At 44.0% G+C, this 23,617-nt stretch overlaps 1 protein-coding gene across 1 annotated transcript in view; it reads right to left on the bottom strand.

Moving 5' to 3' along the window:
* The window catches only part of ppfibp2b (PPFIA binding protein 2b), a 103,355-nt gene that overhangs the window by 38,761 nt on the left and 40,977 nt on the right, over positions 1–23,617 (bottom strand). Inside the window, exons 4-5 of the mRNA XM_076886880.1 lie at positions 3,462–3,548; positions 1,393–1,506 (exon numbers count right to left, since the gene is read on the bottom strand). Coding sequence (XP_076742995.1) covers positions 1,393–1,506; positions 3,462–3,548 — 201 coding nt within the window. The remainder of the gene's footprint in view (positions 1–1,392; positions 1,507–3,461; positions 3,549–23,617) is intronic.

Genomic DNA, 23,617 nt, shown 5'->3' with positions numbered 1-23,617 from the left:
AATAGACCTTCAATGCTCTGTCGGTTTCCAAATATATCCCTTTGTTATTAACCTATGTTATAAATGTACTCACAGTTTACCAGATGTTGTAATGAAATGAATATTTAATAATCAGACTGGCGCATTTTCTGTCAACATCTTTCAGTAATGCTTTTGAAACACACAGGATTTCACCGCTGCTCATGTTTTAAAAACCACGTTTATGGAAACCTTTTTTCGGTTTCGTGTATCTGCTGCTGAAATCTGGGCTTTATTTCTATGTTTTGACTGATTCTCATCCCTCCAGGACCGACAGCAGTTGCATTAATGTAAAGTCAACATTAGTGGATTACATCCGATGAATGGGACATAGCTGGTAGCAGAACATTTTACATCCTTTATCTAAAAAGGTCACCTTCAAACTCACTGTACTGTAAGAGTAAACTCTGTCTAATCTCATTACATCTCACTGAACACTGAGTAACTTCGAGCTTTGACCCTTTAAAATCTAGTTGTTTTGATGTCTCTGTTATACCCACCACACAGCTAAACAGGGACAGAGTCAAAGGAGGCCAGCGAGCATAAAATCAAACTGGAACCCTCAATAAAACACTGCGCCACTCCTTTATTTATTCATTTACAGTAACAACTCACTCCTGCACTTTAGTCACTCTGAACATCCTGTTGGATAACTCCCTGCTATCACCTGAAGTCAGCGACTTGGTATTTGCTCTAACGTAAAACAGAAAAAAGACACGCCAAGTGACAACAAGGTCAACTCAATAAGTATGACCTCTGTCATAGTTTCATTTTCAGTTACCATCTGTCTGGGCACCATTTGAGACCACATTTAGTGTTTTAAATATAATACACTCTCCTCTTTAGGCTGATGCAGTTTGCACTGAGAACAAACAGCTACGGCCCTCTGTAGAGACCCTGTGTTAATACTGTTATAGCAATATATTTTATATACGGGGGTTAAAACAGCTTTCTTAATTGATTGAAATTAAACTAGTACAGAGAACCAAACAAACTGCAGTTCATCTAAAATCAACTTGAGGCTAGTTCCACAAAGTGAGTCACCATTACCACTGGCTCCTTTGTTAAAAGTCCCAAAGTTAGTGGTGAAATCTAAATTTTACAGATGATTTCACTCTCTGCTAGCCTAGCTTGCTGCCTTTAGTTGAGCCACAGTGTTAGCCAAAATGCTAACAATGACATCCAGAAACCACAAAGGCCATGTCCACCTTTTATGCAGTCTATTACTACAAATGCCATTTTCTTGCCATATTGTCTGTACTGTAGCATCAGAATCCCTCCAGGGTGGATCAAGCAACATGCAAACAATAATATTTCATCTGTTCAACATTTTTCTGTGACAGGTTTATAAATGGTGTTTTACACGTGCTTTACCTGTTGGAGCATTTCTTCAGTGGAGGCCAGTTTCTGGCGGTGTTCCTCCAAAGAACTTTCTAGGTCTCTGATCTTCTCTCCCTGGGCCTCCACCTGGTCGGTCAGAACGCTCACCTGGTGGGTGACACAGTCATACTGTATTACACCGTCCTCAGAGAGCGCTGGCTGATCACATGCTTAAGATAAGGAAAAAATGCAGGAGTTTTAGTTGGTAAACATTGTTTCTGCTACACTGGATACTGGATTTTAGTCACTGATACAAGTTTTTATGGGAGATAGAATTACTATTACTATAGTACTATATAATATGCTATATATACTGTATAATAGTACTAATACCTGTGATAGACAAATATTATCAGTTTGAGTCTACCCTACATATTCAAAAGTCCACAGCTTTTGGTTTATGTTTGTGTCTTTATGTCTTTTTCTTCTTTCAATCCACATAAAAGAACACATCATCACATACTTCAACTCCAAACCAACACACACACATTTACTCAGCAGTCTGTCACCTAGGAATGTATCGCACACTTACTATAATCTCTCTGACAACCCATTCACCTCCTGCCAAACGTGCACCCACACACACACTCAAAGATCCCTCCTGTTCACCTAAACGATGCCAAATCCATCTGACAGCAGCTGACTCTCTGTCACTTCAGTTTCTCTGATTTTTACCCCTGCAGCCATGTCCTGTCGCACATTGCTCTGGCACAAAAGAATATTTTGTCAAGTTTTTGGCTTGACACTTGTAACCGCTAACAGAACATGAACATGTGTTATTACAGAGGGACTGGTCTGCTAAACCTGCCCTCCCTGGCACTGATGAACCATGAACAAGTGAGTAAATGAATGAACAAGTATCTGAATGAGTCACGTCTAAGAGCCTTGTGTTAGGTTTCGCACCAAAAACATGGATACCACTAACGCTTGACAAACATGACGCAAAGATAAAGTAAGTAAAAATAAAGAAACAACACGGCGTGATCTTGATATGACTGTATAAACTCCAAATGCTAAAGACAAAAGTTAAAAATACCCCTTACCTCCTTCCTCTGAGCCACACACACACAAACAGAGGTGAATGCTCTCGACAAAGCTAGAAGGAAGTTAGTTACTAACCACAGAGTGTGTCTATACTAGCACACGCTGAAGCAAGACAAAGCTTCACATAAGCAGTCTTAAAGTAGAGGCAGGTGAAAAGGCAGGAAGGCACTACGGAGGGGCAAACTGTCCACAGCCAATTAAATCACCAGTCAGTAAAAACAAGCCCCGGTTCACTTGGATCTCAACCAATCACGGGCAGTGTCAGTTGAGGAATGTGTAAGAAGTAGGTGTGCGGGTGGTGGTGGTGGTGGTGGTAACGAACGAGATGTGGACTTTGTGAAAACTTTGCAAACCGGGGTTGTCCAGACGGGTGGTGCACTTATCATCAAAAAAAAATCATCCGCTCGCGTGGGCTTCCCCAGAGCATAAAACAAACATACACAGAGACACGGAGAGCATAAAGGGGCAGTTCCAAAACGACAAATTAACTAGGAGGGATGTAAAGACAGACTGTGGAAATCACAGCTGCATGAACTGGCTATTAAAGAGTTTTGACAGCACAGAGCACCTCCTGACATCATATAGTTAGATGACATATAATCATCTTTACTGCAGCCGACTAGGCGCTGGCGGTTACTGCACAAGTCGTATGTAAACACCCTCACATGCTTTCGAAGGTGTCCGGACATGTTTTGTTATGAAATAACACGAAATATCTGAACTCACAGGATTACAGATTAAAGGACAAGATGTTTTTCCAGCGTGGAACAAATCCTGCCAGACAGTCTCCTGGCTCATTTATGGCAGGGATCAAAAAGTTAGATGTAGTTGTGCATGCCAAAATAATTACAACCACATCTGAACAAGCAAACTGGGACAGCAAAGAAAAAGTACACTCTGAAAATGTGATATGAAAGTACACAGGCAGCATAGGCACGTTGCGTACATACTGTATGTGTCTTTGTATTAAATGTTCAGTTGACACCGTCTATAACTTAGATAGATAAGAAATATCTGACCTGTAGCACCAGAGACTCCTTGTCTCCCTCTAGGCGAAGCAGTCGTTCTTGGTAAGTTTCATTGTTGGCTGGAGAACAGAGGTTCACCTGGACAAATGCACACAGAAGAAACACACAAAGTTCATGAAGAGGTTAAGGATGAAAGATAAGGGATGGCTTATTTTTATCTTCAAGCACTGAAGCAGAGAGGCACATCCTCTGTCCCTAAATCAGCAAAACTGCAGTCTTGTTTACACCAAAGACTGTATAGAAAAAATGAAGGTAGCCAAGGTGACCGTTTCCAAGCTTCTGTTAGCGGATTTTAGTCAGTGGCTTTTTTGGTGTGTATGTGAGAGGTGGAGATGACAACTTGTTAGCCTGCAACAAAAGCTTCCTAATGAGTGTTTATTTGTCTAAACCACAGATGAATAGATGCCTGCTCATCCTAAACATCTTAGTTTGGCACATGGAAGCTAAATTTGGCAGGTCTGATGCTGAATTACACCTTAACCACCCAACAAACGGGGGGGATGCGCTTCCCCAAGACAGGGGCAATTTCATCTAGCTACTCATAAGCCAGATACAACTAGGTTCTCTAAAGCAGAAAAGAGTATCTATTATTCACAAAACTGCACAAATACATTATAAAAAGTGCTGTTGAAGTCAGAAAATAACTTATTTACTTTGTCTGGGATGCTTTGAACAAAAGCAAAATGCATGATTCAGCAAACATACATATTGCCAATGTTGAATTTAAAATACAAAGACGTGTAAACTGTTAGATTACAGGTAGTCAGACTGAAATATCTATACAGTAAGATTATAAACAGCCAGTAATATGGCTTAGCTGCTAACGTTAAATGCATATAAATGTCAGAATATTGCTGATTTTTGCGCTGCTGATGCTTCAGAGTTTGACAAAGAACCAAGCTGTACACATAATCCTCTCGCTTAATGTCCAGAGCTGGTCTGGGCAAGACTGCTGACTCTTGCACAAGGAACTCACAGAGCCGATGCTGTATAAATACACATTTTTCACAAAGCACATGATACGAAGTTATGAAACATCATCTGACTCATCTGACTTCTGTTAATCTGGAAATAGCAGGATAGCGGAGCCAAATCATCGACATTGTGCTAAAGCTTGTGCTATAATTTCCACCTTTTTCATCTCTGACTACTGTAAGTCTAACAAAACATATCAGATATCAATGTATTTGCAGCAGCCTGTCAGGAGAAAAAGCCGTGTCAGGCTCTGTGTCGAAATAGAAATGCTTTCTAATGTGAACTTAAGAACATGCAAACAGTGAAAGAGACATTTCCCTTTGGTCAGAAGTTCTTTTGCCAGTTCCTTATTACCCTGCTATTAAGGTTATGGCAGAATTATGCACTCCACAACTCAGGAAGTGAAAATGAAAGTCAAGCCGAACAATTTTTAAATGGCTTTATTCCTGAATGATGATGTCTGTCCTGTTTCCATTTCTCTGCTCAGCTTTAAGAGTCAGAATGTGTTTGAATGCTGCTGGCTCCTCCGCTCCCCAACATGCTGCTGCAAACATTTGGAAAGAGAGGAAAACATTCTTATGATAAGATGATATTTTCTGCTTCTGTCAGCAAGATTAGAAATACCACCTGTTGTTAGAAACACTTTGGCTAAATCAGTTTGCACTTGCAGGCCTGTTAAACTGCAGCTGAGATTTAGCTTTGTGCTAACCCTACATAATGTTAAGAAACAGAGTGACGTGTACTGGCCAGTAACACTGTATCAATGCCAAACAAAGACTGTGTGGGAAACAGCAATATTACATTACAGCTCAAACCGAATGAGCTCTTAAAACTGGAGCTTCAACACTATGTTTGCCCTTAACAGAAATCTTGCTATTTCTTTTAAACCAGATTCAAGAAGGTGCTGGAAACATTCCTCAGAGGTTTTGGTGTATACTGACATGACAGCTGTCAGTTAAACATCTATGATCCCAAAGGTGCTCTGCTGGATTGGTATCTGGTGACTCTGGAGGCCATTTGAGCACAGTGAACGCATCGTCATGTTCAAGACACCAGTTTGAAATGATTTGAGCTTTCAGACATGGCGTGCCATCCTGCTGGAAACAGCTGTCAGGAGATAAGGTACACTGTGGTCATTAAAGGGATGTATGTGATCAGCAATCAGGAAGGCACTTGGTGTGGTCTTCTCCTAGTTCTCATCTGCTTCATGTTTTGAAGTGCTGCGCATTCAGAAGTGCTCTTCAACAAATCTTGGTTGTAAGGAGTGAGTCTTTGAGTTACCGTTGACGTCTTACATCAGCTGGGCATTTTCACACAGGGAAATCACCGGATGTTTTCTTTTTTCAGACCATTTCAGGCTCTGCAAACTCTGTTTTATTTGGGAAAAGTAGATCAGCAGTTTCTTAAATGTTCCGACCACCTTGTTTGGCATCAACAACCGTGCCATTTCCAGAGTCACTTAAATCACCTCTCTTCTCCATTCTGGTGCTCGTCTCAACCATGTCTGTGTTTACTTGTGTTTAAGATAATTTCACTTGCACCTGCTTCTACATGTTTGATTGTGTTTTTCCCTCTCACCACCAAACATCCAGTGTGGATATATGCTATAAAAGTATGAACCTTGTATATGACTACTTGAAACACTAGTATTGACACCAGCCCAAAAGTCCATTATAGATCTGTTTCCACCTGAAATGACAGAAAGCAGTAGCAGCTGTAAAGGAACTGATGGTCATTCTGGTAATATATCAAGACTGTGTGTGAAATTTAGGCCTGAATTAAGTATGACAATTATTATTATCAATTATTACAATCAATCAAATGACTGTGGATAATGTTAAAATCACTTGTAGTAGTAAAACCACATTGTCATCGCTCAGCACTGCAGTTCACCTCAGCTGTTAGCACATTTTGGCTAAAACAATTAGTTTGTTTTAATATCTGAAGTACTGAACTTGGTTACCACTGATTTCCATCAGCAGCAGGTAGCTGTATTCATCAAACATCCCACTGGTGATACTAAAGCTTAAGTTAACAACCAATTTGCAAACATGAGATGGTCGCGTTTGTCCTGTAGGAGTTCAAATTGCATTTTAGATGAATGCTGAGGTTGCTCAGGACTACTACAAGATTACTACAAAGAACTAAACACTGAATGCGTCCATGTTCTGTAGGGCATGAGACAGTCCAGAGAGGACAGGAAAAATATATATTTCATTTGTTAAATATTTTTCTTCAAGAAAAGCTCATCGTGTTTTTGGTGGAATTAAATGATATTTCATTTTTAACCACAGACTATGTGTCAGGGCTCTGTGTGCGGGTAGGCAGAGATGAGGATCCAAATGCAGGACTCGAACACAGAATTGAAACTCAAAAACCTCAGCTTTATTGCTGGCAGGAAAACAAACATGAAGTGATGATGGAACACTGAGACCAAGGACACACAGGCACAATCTGATGGTACGACGCGACACCGAGCATGGGAAAACACAGGGCTTATATACACAGGGTAGTAACGGGGGAATCGGCAACAGGAGGGAGACACAGCTGGGAGAGATCAGGGCTAACGAGACAGGGGGAACAAAGCTGCACATACTAACATCAGACAGGAACAAGAACCTTCAAAGTAAAACAGGAAACAAAACACACTTTACTAAGACACAGACTAGACAGAGACAGACTTGACACTGACCAAAGGCTACTAAATGATAATCATAATCACAACAGTATCAGATCATAAATCATAATATAGAAAAACACCAAGATAACTGAAACACCAAGTACCAGAGAAACATAAAGGAAAATCCATGATGCAAAAGTACCAAAACATAATGAACTCAAAATACTGGGTCCAACGGACCCAGAACCGTGACAGTACCCCCCCTCTAAGGGCTGACTCCCGACAGCCCCAAACAAACAAAAAAAAAAGCACAACAAAGCACCAGGCCAGGGCGGGCGGAGGGGGTCCAGGATGGAGGGACAGAGCCCAAACAAAAAACAAGGAGCACCAGAGTCCAAAAAACACAGGAAAGCATATCAAAAACAAAACGAAACCAGAGCTCACCAAGAGTCCACAAAAAGTTCAGGGGGCCGACCGTGCACACGGCAACGGCGGCGACAGGCGAACAGTTCTGGAGGCCGACCGTGCACACGGCAACGGCGGCGACGGGCGAACAGTTCCGGAGGCCGACCACTTGGAAGGCAGTGGCGGCCACTGAGCAGGTTCGGAGGGCGGCTGCGATGCCAGCAGCGGCGACAAACCCTTTCCGGAGGCCGTCCCCAAAGGCCATGATGCCACCTTAGAGGCCCGGAAAACGGCCGGCAGAGGTGAGGCGGAACGGGTCGAGCTGGCTCTGACGGCGGCGTGGCAACCACAGGACCAGACGAGGCAGGACCAGGCGTGGATGAAGACACGGAGGCCGGACCAGGCGTGGATGAAGACACGGAGGCGGAACCTGACGGCAGCGGGACGGCTGCGGAACCTGAGGGCAGCGGGACGGCTGCAGGCGGTGATGTGGAAGTCGCGGGGGATGAGTCAGCAGGTGACGGCTGAACAGACCTCCCCGGACTGTCAGCAGATGTGAGGATGTGCTGGCTGGGTCCTCCAGGACCGTCAGCTAACGAGGCGTGGTGCTGGGTGGGCTCCTCGGGCCCTCCAGCAGACGTGGCATGAGGCCGGACGGGCTCCTCGGGCCCTCCAGCAGACGTGGCATGAGGCCGGACGGGCTCCTCGGGCCCTCCAGCAGACGTGGCATGAGGCCGGACGGGCTCCTCGGGCCCTCCAGCTGATGAAGCATGACACCGGCTGGGTTCTCCCAAACCCCCAGCTGATGAGGCATGACGCCGGCTGGGTTCTCCCAAACCCCCAGCAGACGAAACATGAGGCCGGCTGGGTTCACCCGAACCCCCAGCAGACGAAACATGAGGCCGGCTGGGTTCACCCGAACCCCCAGCAGACGAAACATGAGGCCGGCTGGGTTCACCCGAACCCCCAGCAGACGAAACATGAGGCCGGCTGGGTTCACCCGAACCCCCAGCAGACGAAACATGAGGCCGGCTGGGTTCTCCCGAACCCCCAGCTGACGAAACTTGAGGCTGGACGGGCTCCTCGGGCCCTCCAGCTGGAGTAGATGCAGGGCCAGAGGCAATAGGGACCCCTGACTGAGGGTGGAGATGAGAGGCTGATTTAGCAGAAGACAAAGCTAACGATTCCTGCACTAGCTGCGCTACTGACTGGGCCATGGACCGTAATAAAGTCTGCAAAAAGTCTGATTGAGGTAGCGACTGAGCCATGGATAACTGAACTTGAGGTGATAGTGGTGGTGGTGGAGTTGGTGACTGGGCTACAGACGGCTGCTGACCAGGTGACACGGGAAACTGAGCTGAAGGTGGCTGCTGACCAGGTGACACGGAAAACTGAGCTGAAGGTGGCTGCTGATCGGAAAACTGAGCTGAAGGTGGCTGCTGATCGGAAAACTGAGCTGAAGGTGGCTGCTGATCGGAAAACTGAGCTGAAGGTGGCTGCTGATCGGAAAACTGAGCTGAAGGTGGCTGCTGATCGGAAAACTGAGCTGAAGGTGGCTGCTGATCGGAAAACTGAGCTGGGAACTGCCATAAAGGTTGTAGTGATGGTGGTTGTGATGGTGACTGAGCTAATCCTCCTGAGCCTTCTGAACACGACAAAAACTGCTGGAAGGGCTCACCTGAGCCTCCAGCTGACACAGGAACGGGTGCCGGCACCAGCTGAACACCAAACCCTTCCACCCGAGGAACTGAAATGGGTGGAGGGGAACGCTGGGCCCGAGCTACCCTAGGAGCAGAAACAGGAGGAGCGAGAAGCTCAGGAATGGTCTCAAAATGCCCAATATTGCCAACTGGGTCTGGGCATATAGTCTTAGCAGAGTGGGCAACCTCAGAAACATTCAACCGGGACACAGAACAGTCCCTGGGAAGAGCCACGGTCTTAATAGACTGTAGAGAGGTGCAACTAGAGTCCTTAAATGTCCTTGGGGAACAGACAGCCCCTTCCTTCAGAGAGCCTGAGTTACAGCCTGCAATTTCTGTCCCTACCAACTGCCTGCGCCCTTGCTGAAAAGTACATGGTTGAAAGGCTGGCTTAGAAACATTAACCACCCCCCTTTCAGCTGACTTGAAAACAGAACTTGAAGCCTCCGGAAATTTCACAGCAGTTCGAACATTTCTCCCCCCAGATTTAAGTGGAGTAGTCTTATTCATTTTAACACTAGGTTCAGATTGGGCAGAATGAAAACAGGTTCTTAAATCCTCAGAGCAGGGGTTCACAGGGTTAACAAACACAGACTCAACTACCTTTAAGTTAGTGGATTTAGATTCACTTGAATGGCAGGTAGTCTTCAGAATCTTAGGGGTGGATTTATTGTTTGTTATGTTCATGAGTTCAGGAGGTGCATGAGATAGACAGTCTTTGTTGCTCACCACTGCTGACTGTCCAGAGGAAGCGGAGCGACGGCTGCGTGAGCGTCGCTCACTCTGGGAAGAGGGAGATAAGCCAGACTGCGAATCCTCCTGCAGACCGGGCCGAAAGTCTTTCAGTGGGCCGGGCTGGGACGAAGAGGCGGGAAGTTTGTGTAGCTCCGATCGTGGAAGTCCCAAAAACAAAGCAAAGGATTGCAGTGGAGTAAGCCCAGTGTCTTCCACCACATAATCCTTCTTTCGTCGCTGCTTGCCCCTCCTGCAGGGCCTGAATTCTGAGAGCAGCGGTGGAGTGACACCAGAAAACGGAGGAGCTACTGCCGTCGAGGGAGAGCGCTTGGCCCCTCGCATCCCTGACGGAACAGCTGATGGAACGGCGGTAGCCATCGCAGTTTGGAAGCTGCGGGGCCCACCCAGAGCCAAACGAGACCCATCGAATGGTGACTCGTGCTCCCAGGCACACCTAGCCCCCTGCCTCTCCCTCTCCTTGAGGAAGGTGGAGACTGCGGGTCGCCGATACCATACGGAGTCTGCTGGATCCATTACTGGTCGCGTCGTTCTGTCAGGGCTCTGTGTGCGGGTAGGCAGAGATGAGGATCCAAATGCAGGACTCGAACACAGAATTGAAACTCAAAAACCTCAGCTTTATTGCTGGCAGGAAAACAAACATGAAGTGATGATGGAACACTGAGACCAAGGACACACAGGCACAATCTGATGGTACAACGCGACACCGAGCATGGGAAAACACAGGGCTTATATACACAGGGTAGTAACGGGGGAATCGGCAACAGGAGGGAGACACAGCTGGGAGAGATCAGGGCTAACGAGACAGGGGGAACAAAGCTGCACATACTAACATCAGACAGGAACAAGAACCTTCAAAGTAAAACAGGAAACAAAACACACTTTACTAAGACACAGACTAGACAGAGACAGACTTGACACTGACCAAAGGCTACTAAATGATAATCATAATCACAACAGTATCAGATCATAAATCATAATATAGAAAAACACCAAGATAACTGAAACACCAAGTACCAGAGAAACATAAAGGAAAATCCATGATGCAAAAGTACCAAAACATAATGAACTCAAAATACTGGGTCCAACGGACCCAGAACCGTGACACTATGCTGATTATGGCATCTGCAGTGTTTTCTTGTACAATGATGATCGTGTGTCGGTGGAACTTTCTGCATCTGTCCCTAAAGATTTGAGGGGGGCCCAGATTTGCCAACAATCCCCACAACCATTACTGTCATTTAAGCAATCAACATTTAAGCCTCTTACTGCCAAAAATCCACTCCACACCCATCTAAACTACGATTAGCTTAACTAGCTTCAAAGTCCAGAAAAAATAAATATATAAAACGCCTTTAGGCTAAAATATGCAGCAGTGTAAATGTAACTGTTTGCTACAAGAAGCCGACCTTTCCTACTATCATGACGATGACCCAGTTTTAAAGAAAACGTAAACATCGAGGGGTTTTTTTGTGCTTTTAGCTGAAACTCTTATCTGATGCCACAACAACTACTCTAAACTTTAGCTTCAAGGCACATTAGTGAGCTTCCAAAACCTTATCAGTCTCTTTCATCCCTCAAAGGCCGTCTCAGCACACAGATGAAAAACCCTAAAATCAGCCTGTAATCCTGGATGAACTGTCTGAAGCTGAGGTCACAGGATGTACACCAGCTAGGTCACCTGACGTGGACCATATGGATGCATTAAACCCATTATCAGACTTGAAATTAAACAGAGACGGGGGTAGAAAGGGGGTGGGGGACAAACTGTTTCTTTCAGAGTGTCTCTTAAGTTATAAAATGTAAGGCTGTAATAATGTTACATTTACAGTTTCTCATTCCAGTGGGAAATCTGCTGTAATCACAGATCTTCCCATCAGAAGACCGAAGAGAAGCAAGGCCATTTCAGGGTGGTGATGACACAGCGTTTGAATGGACCGATAAAAGAAACCAGGCCAGTCTGTTTTTATCTGTTATCGCCTGGTGGATTGAGTGAGAATGGACAGAGCAAGACGATTTGGGGCCACAGTGTAATGTCTTTGCACTATCATTATATATTACAGTTCTGCAGTTGTTTTTTCAGTTTCCTTGAGTTTTCCATTAGCACTTCTGACTAAATCTGGGAAATTTAGCTGAAAACTACTAGAATATTAGTAGCAGTAAAAATTTAATTAAACAGGTTCTCTCTGTGAACCTAGAAAATATTACGTTTTTAGAGGCGTTTCAGTTTGTATCATGAAGTAAAAGTGCTTCCAGTACAAGTAAAAACAGGGTGGAGCATCAGTTAAATAAATACTGACCCATTACCTTGAGTGGTTTTTGCTTACACAGCACATTTTTATTCAAATATATTAAATCAGGTATTTATGATAATAGTGAAATAGTGAAATGATTCCTCTAATCAGCTAGGAAAATATTTAAATCATTTAGAGCTAAATATGAAATTACCTTTTGAGTTTTTTCAAGATGTTCTCTCAAAAAACAGGACCAAAAAATTCATATTTTATTCAACACTAATGAAATTCGAATCATAGTTCTAGTACAATTTATATAAAGTGAGTACACTTCACTGCAGCAGACCAAATATTTAACAAGGCTTTGCACAAGAGGAGAGGAAACACTATCCACTCAATATAAATGATTACACTGGAATGAATACAGACATGTTTTATTAGTCGTACTTTTCTCGGTGTATTCACAATAAATGTTGTGGCCAGTGGAATGGGTGGAACTGTAATGACATACAGTGGCGTGATCCCAGTGTCTAAGAATGCATGACAGCATGCAGCACACTACCCACCTACTTTAAGTGATTCACATAAAAGTGCTCCAAAGGTCAGCGCTCTGTAAGCAGGTAACATGTACGTCCACAGAATTCATGTAGAATTTTACTGCTCACTTTCAAAGTCAAAGCCTGACCTTCTATCCAAAACCAAATGCTTTTAGTTTTTGGTTTTCGTCCCTCGTTGGCCCTAATCTGAGTCGTGAGTGCTCATTCGATTTAGCGCTGCAGCAGCGTGTGCAGCACATTAGCTTAGGTATTCTCTCTAGTCACACCACAGTGTCTCTAAATGCAATTTAAAGTCCAATTCAATTTGCTGTCTGCTCAACTTGACAGTAAACAGTCCCACTGAGTGTGGAAAGTGAATCTGAAGGTGAGTCAGTGGCATTTAGGATGAATTGTCATTTCTGTTTCTCCATATCCAAGTTTGATTAACCTTCATCTTGATCTTACCACTATAATCACGTTAGCCTCAGCAATTCGAAGATGAAAACAGCTGTTTACTGTTACGTTTGTTTAAAAAAAGACAAAGAAAAAGGAAACAGGACCAAGCTGGCAGTGTGGGAGAAGGGAATGATAGCTGGTTTAGTATACTACTAAAATAAATGGCCTTTTCTCTGTCTGGAAGTAACCATCACACACGCATTAAACAAAATGATCACCTAATTTGCTCTTTAAAACTCTTTGCTAATTTGGTCCTCATTATCTGAAGTAAATATGTACAGTGCTTATTTAACAATTGTATCAGACCAACTGTCATAAAAACACTGAATTAACTGAGTTCCGATTTTGATGCCCAAATTTGAGCTGGCGCACTGGACTTCTCTGAGAAATCAAAAGTTAATCAATTCAAACATTAAAACAAATTTTTCAAATGCAAGTAAATAACTGTGCTCTCTGGAGTTTTTTTTGTAAAGCACTACATTTGAAAATTCATAGATAGCAACGATAATTGTATTTTAGCTTTAAAAATAGAATTTTGATTAGTAAGTAAGGAAGTGAACTTTATTTATATGGTGCTTTTCAAAGACATAAAAGCCACAAAGTGCTGTATAACAATAAAACACAATTAATATCAATAGAGAAGTGAGTGAAACTGAATAAAAATAATTAACAGAAGAAAGTCAAAAGGCCTGAACTTCTGCACACTGGTGCATTGATCATTACAGAAACATAAAAAACCTTACACTGGTCTAATAAACTTGTTTATCACTGTAGTCGTATCTGGAACAATTTATAAATGGCAGCTTTGCTGTTGTGGGACCCTGTGATGTTCTCTGAGCATATGTGGAAAGCCCACACCCACCCACAGAACAAATCAGGAATAAATGATCATATGCAGGACACTGAGGTGGATCAGTTGTAGAGCAGAAGTGAGTCGCAAAGCAACTGTGAAGGCTGAAGCAGCGTGATGAGAGTTATAACTGCCAGAATGAGATGTGTAGCCTCAGGGGAGTATCAACTCACATGGGCTAGCATTGAGATCAAGCTAATCTGCTGAATGCTAACAAAGGCTTTATTCCATTTTTAACTAAACAGACTGAATGAGTAACTTAGCTATCTTACTAAAAAATAAGAAAAGAGATTGTATTGCATAAATAATGTTAATTTAATTTAAATACGTTTTAACATGCTAATGTTTATTTCACACATGCTGGCCAGGTCAACAGCAAGTAAAAGAACTCAGATGTACATCCTCACACACAGATGCATCTGTGCACCTTTGTAAGGGTTCATTTATTTAATGCTATTTCACTCCACCCCTAACTTCACTCTACCTCAGATACATTATAAGATGCAGACGTGGCAGTAAAACAAATCCTGTCAGTAATCTGTTGGACGATTTGAAACACTAAGAGGAAAATCACAACGATGCACTGACAGAGCAAAACAGAGTTCAGGACAGTTTCAGCTGGGTCGTTGTAGCCGTGCCTACTAGTTATTGGTTCAGTCTATGGTTAACTTTGTCATCCAAGTTCCTCTTTCCAACTGTAACTATAACATGAAGTAGCATCACATTTGTTCAGTGCACTGGAGGTAGACAACTGATTGTATCAGTGCTCCAGATTGAGCCATTAATAAACCTTAGTTTGGGGTAAGTTTAGCAAACCTCTTGACTGGTGACTTTATGAATGCAATGAGGGAAGTCTGTGCTTTTTTGCTTAGAGTGCTGAACCCTCCTACCGGACCTGGATAAGCAGTAAAAGATGAATGGATATTTTTTATCCCAGCAAACTTTGAAATGAAAGTTATTCATCTCACTCATTTAGCTAAAAGATAAACCTGACCTAATAATGTTCCTAGAAGTGTAACTCACCATCTGGTGGCCAAGTGGTAAGATGCTCTTATCTAACCTTATAACCAAGTCCTGACCCTCTCACAGCCTTTTGAATTAGTGTGATGAAGTGCAGACTGGCCAACATGTCTTCAGTCCAGGTCTACTTCAAGAAGTCAAACAAAGAGCCTGTTTTTACACATTCTCTGCCCTGGTGAAGAGTCATTTCTCAAAATATACGTCCACTGTGGCAAAATATAAAATAATAATCCATAAAAATGACACAAGGCTCATGGAAGTCTAGGGGGACTCACTGACAGGCTTAAACTTTCTATTATTCTGATGAGTCACTGTGTCAGAGAAGTCCGAGTAGAATAACGTTTTAGCGTTAAATGTTAGATATTAGAGAAACAGATAGGAAGTAATGCAGAATGATGTGAATGAGGCAAAATGCAGCAAAATCTTTTAAGCATGTGAAGAAGCCCCTTAAAAGAGACAGAGCGACACCTTCAGTGAAGAAAACTTTGCACAATTAATTTCTTATCATATAGATTCACAGAATAAATCCCAGAGAGAGGCATCAATAAAAACAGCATAAGCTGATTTACTGTCACCTTGAGATCTTTGCCATTGACCTTAGCAGTTGCTGGAACTCTGTGAATGATCTGTGAATGTTAGTTTAAAGGTCACATCTTGAAGAAAGAAACTGCAATAATGTAAAACACTAGCATGCTTAAAAGCAGCATAGCTTCACGATTTTAAAGATAAATTAAATAAACCTAAGTAAATCAGACAAATGTGGTATCTCATCAGTTAAAGACTTGCTCACAGGTCTTTACAACACAGATCCTGCAGCGCTAAGTCTCTCTCTGCTTAACCCCCAGAGCATTAGACACTGCTTTGACAACAACAATCAGCTGATAGTGAATATTTCCAATCTGATAACACAGTCCTCGTGGATGCGTGCCTTCATAACACAACAACAACAGGAGATGCAGTCCAGCTCTTGAGCTGAGGGAAATTACATCACAAAGTCTGTCGCCAGGAAATAAAACAATAACAGCAGGACAATGTCAGGCATCTAAAGTGGAACAACTGCTTTGCGACGGCAGCTTCTCCTTCAAACATCTCTCCCCTCTCTCTGTTTTCCAACTAAAAGTTTCCTCCGAGGCATCAACCTAATGAAAGGAATGTGCAACACGGACAGACACGAATATATTTAAAAAGGGGGGAAGAAGAAGACGCAGGAGAAGGAGCATATAAACAAACCCTAACTCACCTTTTTCAGCCAGGAGAAGTGTCTGTAGAAGTCAATGGGAGTCTCCATGCTCCCAGCCCATTGCTGCCCTGCCTATTTTCTTGTGTTCTTATGGGACTATCAGCCTCTGAGTGTGTCTTATGTGCAAGTTTCACAAACTAACAGTGGACTGAGCAAACTGCTGCAGCATGTGAGTACTGTCATGCAAGTGTGCGTGTGACTGCGATGTTCACAGCTGTGGAGGAGGGCTTTTTATGATCTCTGCCTCCTCAGAGGGAAAACTCCCCCCTGCTTGGTCCCCCTCCTCCTACTTCTCTCTTTCCTTCTTTAGTCCCACTGTGTTTTCCCTCTTTTTCTCTCCCTCTCCCTACTTACTCCCCTTCTTCACTTTCCAACTTATTTGTCCTTTTCCCTGGACGCTCTCTGCCTTCTCCACGCCCTCTTTTATTCCCGTTTGGTTGGAGTTGTCGGTCCCCCTCCTTTGCCCTCCTTCCTTTCCCCTTCTCCTTCTCTTTTCTTCCTTTCTTCACTTTTGAATCGTTCCCCCTCTTTTCTCTCTCTCGCTCTCTGCCGAGGTCCATCTGACAGCCAAATGGTCAAACCGAAAAAGAAGGAGGGGGGACGGTGGGAGGGTTTGCCATTTTTCTTCTTTCTCTGTCATCTGTTTGTGTCTCAGTGTTGGCCTATGTTTCCTCTCTCCCGCTCTCATATGTAGCCTCTAAAGCAGCAGCGTCTGATGTCAGATAAGTGGGCAAAGCAGCAACAGGCTGTACTGTCAGCACAAACACAAATCATGCCAGGAGGTCCGTCTCCCTCCTTTTTTTTCGTGTGCTCTTTTAATTAAGTCACAGTGCCGGGAGACGCTGGCTCACTTTCTTTGCCTCCTGTTCGTCTGTCTCTGTGTGTGATCCTCCACATGTTTAAGCCCTTTAGCTCAGGTTTCCATTTCCTGTGTATTTTACAGAGTCCACCACAACAATCTCAGCCATTTGGTCTGAACGGCAAGTTTATTTACAGCCACACAAACCCCAGTAACAAATAGCGCTTCTGTGCAGGTGATTACAAGTGATTCAAGTCCTAAAATGTAAAAAAAAGTTGGATGTAAACTGTAATTTCATGGAGTCATGTTTTGTATTACTGAAAAGAGCTGTAATATGTCAAAATACTGCAAATTTTGATATGGCCACACTTTCTTCCTCCAACTTTGTCTCTTAATACAATCTTTCTGCCTCTTTCACGCTCCTGTGCATGCTCAAGCAGAAGGTCTGTCTCATGCATCATTTTAACGAAGCTTATGTGCAAGTTCAATAAGGTAGATCTACAGTCTCACATCTGTCTGCTCCCAGGTGTTGCCGGCTAAATCTGAGCTTCAAATCTCTTCCACTTTTACAAGCTGTCAAGCTGTTTGTGACATCAGTGGTCTAGTCCAATCATCTTTCTCCCAGCCTTGTTCAGACCAATCAGCATTCACGCCGCATACTTTAAATCTCACTGCGCATCTTTCTCCTTTGCAGTCGCCTTCATGCAATCTGCCTCCTCCCCATCGCTGCCTCTCATCTTTCAGGCTCCATTCAAGTCTCCAGCTTCATCTCCACCAGCAGCCTCCGGGAGGTCCTGCTCTAATCTCTAACACCAACACGGCCATCAGAGCCTAACTGCCAAATACCTTTATCTAAATTCTGTTCTGTCCTCAGTTAAGGGGAGGGGCATGAAGAATGGTGAAAAATATAAAAATGATGAAAGGGAAACACATAATAGGTTTTTCAAATGAAGCAGAAAACTGTTAAACCCCATGAGATAAGTGAATATAATCGTTTTACAGGGTGGCATGTAGCTACAACATAGTATTGCAATATTTTGCATGGTGACAATACTGCCATTTGGATACCAAATGGCAGTATTTTATCAAATAAAGGAAAATACTTTGTGAATACTGTGAACAAGAGAGATAATCACCATCACGCAGCACCATCCTGAGATGACATTAGCCGAGCAAACTTGCATTAAATCGGCTCACACGAAAAACCATCAAACACTGGACACGTTCAGTTTGACAAAGCCAGCTCCTAATTCATCACAACTTGTGGTGACTAATTGGTTCCCTACACCCTGAGGCTGTTGAACACTCATGACCACTTTGATCACAAGCTCAGGTCACCTGATAGGAGCAAACATTCCTGCACACAGTCGCAGCCTGACGACTGCAGTCACTCTCAGAGATTGTCAAAGGTCTCCATGTTTAGGTCTGTCTTCCAGACATGAAGAGAATGTCTATAGACCAGTTAACCTTGTTTATATGCAGTGAATGGTTTTAACCTACTGTGCTTTGAGAACAAAAGGGGGACCAAAATCAGCTGAGGGTAAAACAGCACCCCGATATTTCTCTTTTCCTTTTTAATTCCTAATAGTTCTACCCACTCCTACCAACTGTCAGCCTGCAGGACGGGCAGAAAACCCGTAATAAATCGCACAACTATGTGTAACGTTAAATAGGGTCCTAAGCTACACAGAGTATTCTGGCATCTTCTGTCAACACATGGCTGTATTATAGACAAATCCATTTTTCAATGTAAAATACAAAAACAAAAAAAAGAAATATAACAAAATAATAAACTACTGAGTGAAAACATTAAATCGGGGACCCTGCTCTGTAAAAACAAAATCCTGACCTATTTTCTTTCATTCCATCTCATTTTTAATAAACTCTTGACAGTTTCTGCTGAAAGAACTTGTATAGTTGTATTTCTATGTATAAAAAAATCGAAGAGTTCAGGTTTTTTTTGTATATTTTCTCTTCAGCAGGTTTGGGGAAACTGAAAATGTTCATCTGCGTCACGAACACAGGAGACAACCATCTCTGGGTCAGCAGTAATGAGCAGCCGTCACCGGCTATCACAACTTCCTGCCAGAAATACACTTATGATGCTTCCTGTGTTTACATGTGCTTCACCATGAAGTATGCTCTGGAGAGAAGGCCGTGGGGTGCAGACTAATTGCAGAGCACAACTGACTTTGATCCTGTTGCTCAGGCTATAGAGATTGAAAATGTGACGTCATTCAGGGGTAAAACCGCAAAGGATTCTGGGAACTCGTGGCAAGAGGTACTAGCGCACGCAGGCTTTCAATTGAAATCAGTTACACCGCGATAAAAAGAAACACAAAAAATGGCAAGAAGCTGTTGTATTATTAACTACAATAGCCGGTGGCATGACAGCCACGGGAAGCCGACGGGTAAAGACATCAGTTGTTATCGGATTACATCGTTGAAGAGAAATTGTTTGCGCCATGTTCCCGAAGTAACAAAGAGCCGACGGAAGGGGGGAGAAGGTGGACAGGATGAGCTTGAGAGGAAGCAGCCAGCCTTACATTCTAGCTGCCTTGATTATCTGCCAGGTTTTTGTTCATCTGCTATTGAAATTTTCAGGCAATGTTAGCAGCTTTCCACTACAGGAACAGTCCCTCTGGAAACTGTTGACTGTGGATTATCCAGACTGAGTGAGACACTGTTCCTGTAAAGAAATGCCACACTTAACTCCTTAATCCCTGATCTACTGACTCAAATAACTTACGAGAAACTTTTTTAATGGTTTTTGTTTTGTTTAGTTAGTAATAACCTTCTACAAATGTCATCCAGGGAAGGACGGATGTTGTTTGCTGTGCTGTATTTTTATGTGAAGTGTATATATTTATTTTTTTATATTGCATGTATTTTGTGCAGTGTTTTATTTAGTTGCATGTTTTAGTTGCCGGCAAATTGTCCTGGAGAGACTCCGCCCTTTCCCCTGTTTTTACTAATTGGACACACCTGTGAGGAAAGGAAAGTAATTTACAGAGTGCTGAATGACAGATAAGAGGGTTGGAGCTGGTGTTTAAAGCAGAGGAAGCGAGACGATTAGGGGGGAGACGACCAGCGACTGGAAAGGGGAAGCGATCAGCGGAGAAAAGGCAGATGACCAGCGACTAGAGACGCGTAGCGGCAGTCAGGTGACAAGAGCGACAAGAGCCAGTTCGTGCACCGCGGAGAGAACAGAAGCAGTGAGACCGCGGTGCCGATTGCAGTTTGAGGAAGCGGCGGGCGGAGTTGAGAGCTCTGCCCACCCGGGTAAGTCTGTGACTTATCCTTTTTATAAAGTAAAACTGCCAAAGGAATAGTGACTGCCGCTCCCTCCCTTTCTTCAGTGCACCAGGACGTGGAATGCGGGGAGGAAGGCGAGGACTCCGCTGGGTTTCCCTCTTTTAATACTACGCTGGACCTCTTAGTTTTCTGTGACTTTTAGGCCGTGGTGGATTCCACTGGACTTTTAATGTTGTGTGTTATTGATTTTTATTGTGTCTTCCCTTGGCCAAGGTTGTTTTAATTCATTTTATATTTTTAACTATTTAAACATAATAAATTATATTTTTAATTCTACAGTTTGTTTCGTGTGCTTTTCCCTCGGCGGCTCCATTGCTCTGCCCGTTTTGAGGAAGGTTTCCTTCCTTTAAAAAACACAAATCACCTGTGGAAAGAAGATAAGAGAAAGATAAAACTCAGCCTTTCCGCACCGGTGTCACATAATTGGCGTTGTCGACAGTGATACGGAGCAAGAGCAGTTGGGGTAGCTGAGGGAATAGCAAAGATGATGATGCCTGTATATCCCGGAGCCCCGTGGCTGCCGAAATTTAAAGGGCCTGATCAAGATGTGCAATATCAGGATTGGAAGGAACAGATGCGGGGGCTGCTGGGATCGCAAGATTTGTCTGAAGTGAGGAAAGTTGCTATTGTGTTGGGAGCGCTAGCAGGGGAAGCTAAACGTCAGGTCAGTGTCCTTGAAACCTATGAAAGAGATAAAGTACAAAAAATCTTTTCTTTTTTAGACTCCTTATATGGTGATCGTGTCCCCATCCCGGTTCTTAGGTCACAGTTTTTTAGTTGTACTCAGAACTTAAGTGAAACTGTATCTTCATTTATTTTGCGGTTGAGAGAATTATACTGTAGGTTGCGAAAGCATGATCCAGATAATGTTCCCTCTGATGCAGCTCTGCGAGATCAATTGTTGCTAGGATTGCGGGAGGGCCCTGTAAGTCAGGCACTGAAGGTCTATGTGCGGCGTAATCCAGATCAAGATTTTGCTGCCATACGCCAGGAGGCACTGCTCCTAGACTCAGAACATGTACAGCCCCAGTCTGAAGTAACCTGCCTGTCTGTAAATAAGTCTCATGTTCCTTTTAAGGTCGAACAGAAAGAAGATTGGAGACAGGTGTTAAAACAGGAGATACTGGAGGAGGTTAAGACACAAATGAAAGGATTGGCACAAGAGCTAGTAAGGGAAATTAGAGGCTCCACTCAGCCAGCTGCAGCTACTCTGCCGCCTGCACCTCAGTTTAGGAGAAGACCGCGACAATCGAGTGCTAGCTGGGATGCACAAGGACAGCCTATTTGTCGGAGGTGTAAACAAGCAGGACATATAGCTAGGTTTTGCCAGACCTCCATGTCTTCCCAGCCAAGTTTAAACTAGATGACCCTGCTGCTGAGGTCCGAGGGGCGGGGGCTTTTGGTTCACCTAAGGAATTAAGGGCCACAGAAACATTTATTGGGCAGTGTCCAACAGTGAAGATAGTGATCGAGGGGGTGGAGCTTCAGGGCTTGTTGGATACAGGATCACAAGTGACTTTGATACAGGAGAGTCTGTTTAATGAGCATTTCTTCCAGGCTAAGCTTGAGAAAACTCCAACCGCCTTTAAGCTGAGAGTTGCAAATGGTCTGGAAATTCCCTATACCACCTATGCTGTCCTGGACATGGAAGTAGAAGGTATTAAAGTTCCTGGACGCGGGGTTGTGGTGGTAAAAGATGACCATTGCACGCACCCACTGATCGTTGGTATGAATGTTGTGGCTGCCTGTTGGAATGTATTTAAGTGGCCAGAAAGGACTGCTCCTGTCCCACAGCAATTAATGAATCAACAGGCCTGGAGGGTTGCCTTCGCAACATGCAGACGGATAGAAGCAAGTACAGTGGAGGACGGAATGGTGGGGTATGTACGGCTAGCTGGCCGATGCAAAATTAAAGTTCCCCCGAAGAGTGAAATAATGGTGTGGGGCCGGACTCAGATGGGTCCGCAAGGAACAGATTATTGTGCCCTGGTGGAGGCACTGTCTGAAACCCCCGATGTGGGGGTGGCGAGAACCCTTGTCGTGGTGAGGGCCGGGAGAGTGCCAGTGAGGATTTGTAACCCACACCCCTATCCTCTTTCTATAGGTCGCTACCAGAAGCTGGGAAAGCTATCCTGTGTGGATGAAGCTGACGTACATGGCTCCCAAGACCTGAGCCTGTCCCTTGGGACGGACGGTGTGGTGGAGGTGGCTCTGGTCGATAGTGGCGCCCCCACGGAGGAGGAGGGATTACCTGAGGAGATGAATAAACTGATTGAAAGACCTGATCTGTCTGAACTGCAACAGGGCGAGCTACGTGCTTTATTGCTTAAATGGGAGAAGGTGTTCTCTAAAGATGACGAAGATTTTGGGAGGACTGACCTGGTGCATCATTGTATCCCCACAGGTGATGCAGCTCCCATTAGAGAGAGGTATCGTCCTTTGCCCCCCGCAATGTATAAGGAAATGAGGAGTCTCTTGGCAGATATGATGGCAAAGGGAGTTATCCGGGAAAGCTGTAGCCCGTGGGCTGCACCCATTGTTTTGGTGAGAAAAAAGGATGGCGCCTGGAGGTTCTGTGTGGACTACAGAAAATTGAATGCGGTGACGCATAAGGATGCTTTCCCCTTGCCACGAATAGAAGAGACATTGACAAGCCTTACTCGGGCGAAGTGGTTTTCCACCCTGGACTTAGCCAGTGGATACTGGCAGGTCCAAATGGACCCGAAGGACAGAGAAAAGACTGCTTTTACGACCCCCGTTGGGTTGTTTGAGTTCGAGCGGATGCCGTTTGGTCTGTGCAATGCACCCGCTACATTTCAACGCCTGATGCAACACTGTCTGAGTGGACAGATTGCGGAGTCTTTGTTGGTGTACTTAGATGACATTATCATTTATTCACCTGACTTCTCGTCTCATTTACAGCATCTCGATGAAGTGTTTCGGAAGCTGTGGCGTCATGGGTTGAAGTTACAGCCGAACAAGTGCGAGTTCCTGCAACAGGAGGTGAAATTTCTGGGGCATGTAGTGGATAAGGACGGTGTAAGACCAGACCCTGATAAGATTTCTGCAGTGATGGATTGGCCGGTTCCTGATGCCATCAGACAAGTCAGAGCCTTTTTGGGCCTAGCTGGCTACTATAGACGTTTTGTGTCCGGCTTTGCTAAGATCGCACGCCCTTTAAATGCATTATTGACGGGGGTCCCTGTAAACAAGAGAACAGACCGTCGCAAAGTACAGTGGTCCC

The sequence above is a fragment of the Maylandia zebra genome, linkage group LG7 (genome assembly GCF_041146795.1).
Source record: "Maylandia zebra isolate NMK-2024a linkage group LG7, Mzebra_GT3a, whole genome shotgun sequence".
NCBI classification, from domain to species: Eukaryota; Metazoa; Chordata; class Actinopteri; order Cichliformes; family Cichlidae; genus Maylandia; species Maylandia zebra.
This window is presented reverse-complemented; position numbering and strand designations above follow the sequence as displayed.